Below are 2,399 nucleotides of genomic sequence, written 5' to 3'. Positions count from 1 at the left end.
GAAATAACTTATTTTAAATTTATGTCTTTATAAAACGTCAAAATAACTAAGAGTATATATGACACATTATAAAATAAAAGATTCATCACGAATTGAAATATTTAAATATTAAATCGAAATTAAAAATCGATTAATAAGAATTAAAAGCACTTGTAAAAAAAAGCACACCAAATACGTAAATACTTAAGCGTCTATATATTATATTATATGCATAAGCAACAAAGCGTACGTAAAATAATCAACTAGATTTTTTATTTGTAATATATAAATGTAATCTACAAACGTGATATCTTTTAGGTAACGTAGCCCACTTTTTTATAATTCAGACTGTACAATTAATTAATATAAATGTTATAATTTGTGTACACAAACACGTTAATTATTCTGTCGCACTAAACAGTTTATTGTAAGGCTTCAGTCCTCTTTCAAATCATTTGTTGCTTCGATTTTGTTTGATGTTTTAGCCAAATTTCTTTTATCGACTTTGAGTTTGACCAGCAAACAAATGAATTCAAAAATTTCGAATAGAGTCATGACCGTCAGTCCCAGCCACAAACTCATGATTCCACCGAGGGAGGATAGCAACATTGTCAGACTCAATGACCCTTCGTCTTTGTAATTGAGAGTAAAATCTGTTTCAAATATGACGATGATTTGGACAAAATTTTCTTTAATTAGATTCAAATTCTTCAACTCTTTAAGAATTTGAGTATCATTTTTTCTGCCGTTATAATAATCCATTTGAAGATTTCTATAATCAACAAATTTTTCAACGTTAGGAATGGAAGAATTTTGAATGTTCTGTTTATAAAATGCCATATGGTGCGATTCTTTGGGCCAAGGTGCGGATTCACAATTGTTGTGAATAGAAATCTCTTGGCACGGATGAAAACACTCCTCGTCGCAGATATTATCAACTTGAACAGAATCACTACACAAAAGTTGAGATATAAACTGGGGTATCTCAGTGCTTGTTTTCTTTTGCAAAATACTTTTTGTCACATTCCCACAAATTGTTTCGTTGGCTTGGGCAAGTTGTTCTTCAGTAAAACGATATCCGCTTGAGAGACAACTACACTTCTGCAGTGTGAAAGATTGAATGCAGTGCTCTTTACACAGAGATTTGGAATAAAATCCTACATTTGAGGCATTTACATATTTTTCATTATGACATTTTAATGTTTGGTAAGGATATGGCAACATTGTTATATTCATCATTTGCATCTTAATAGTATGTTCTCTCCCTAGACCAACGCTAAATCCCATCTTCATATCTGGTTCCTCTTCCGAATCATGTACCAGCACTTTCAGACCATTAGCTCTCGAATACACCAGCCCAGCACCGTATGTACCCGGGTAAACGTAGTCAACAAAATTATTTAAATAAATAACTAAGGTTACTGCACCCACGGAATTTTTAAATGCAGAATTAGCAGATAGGCCAATTGTGTAACAACGATAGTAAAATGGATGCCATTTTGGCTCAATTACTAATTCTTCGGCCACATTTTGGAGATTCCAATCAAACACTCTTTTGTCCGTTATGATGACACGCTGATATGAGGTGTCGTTTGTGCTAAGAACCACTGGCAAGTTAGAGAAATAACCGACTGGTTTTTGAAGTTTGTTCAACAAGTTCTCCACTTTGTCTTTGGTGACATTTAATTTTTTGTAATCAAGATGAGCTGTTGATTTTTTAATTTCGCTTACAAATTCTTTGTAAGAATAACTAAGCTGATCATATTTCGGATTCAAATTGCAGATTGTAATTTTCGGAAAAGTAGGTTTGTCCTCACTTTCTTCGACGATGGTGCTGTAGGGGTAGCGGAAATAATTTCTTGATAGCAGAATTATTTGCGTCAACAAACAGACGAAAGATAAAACGATGGCGACTGTCCAAAACACTGTGAAAAATATATTAGTAGATTTCTTGAGGTTTCCAACGCCTCTGATGTACACAGTCTCGACAAATAATTCGCAGTTTTTCTTCGCAAAAATTTTAAAGTTTTGAAGCATTTTCAAAAAAACATTCAAAATTTTATTTTCAATTTTCGAAAAATAGATATATAAATAATTAAATCTTGTTCGAGCTTATTGTTTAAATAGCTTTGGAATGCATTGTCTAAGATGGCGCACAATTTTTTACACCGCTATTCAATTTTCAACTATGACACAGAATAATGGTATTAAAAAGTGAAATTAAAATTTTTCAAAGCTGCGAACACTTTTGATATTTGAATTAATTTTTCCAGTTCAATTTTCATTTCAATTCAGAAGACATATCCTAATGGCATGCACTTGAAAAGCATTGTTCTTCTAAATATTACCATTTTCATACAATATTTCACATTACTTATTATCGAATCAATAGACTAAAGTCAAATTGAGAAATGGATATT

General features: G+C 31.9%; 1 protein-coding gene across 1 annotated transcript; it reads right to left on the bottom strand.

Annotated features, from left to right (window-relative positions):
* Nucleotides 1-414: 414 nt before the first annotated feature.
* HELRODRAFT_164499 (hypothetical protein) lies at nucleotides 415-2,016 on the bottom strand (the record flags this gene model as incomplete). The annotated part of the gene is made up of 1 exon (XM_009029426.1): nucleotides 415-2,016. The coding sequence occupies one exon, from the start codon at nucleotides 2,014-2,016 to the stop codon at nucleotides 415-417; it is 1,602 nt and encodes a 533-aa protein (XP_009027674.1).
* Nucleotides 2,017-2,399: the final 383 nt, after the last annotated feature.

This window comes from Helobdella robusta, assembly GCF_000326865.2.
Source record: "Helobdella robusta unplaced genomic scaffold HELROscaffold_6, whole genome shotgun sequence".
NCBI lineage: Eukaryota > Metazoa > Annelida > Clitellata > Rhynchobdellida > Glossiphoniidae > Helobdella > Helobdella robusta.
Note: the sequence above shows the minus strand (reverse complement) of the source record. Positions and strands in the feature narration are given on the sequence as shown.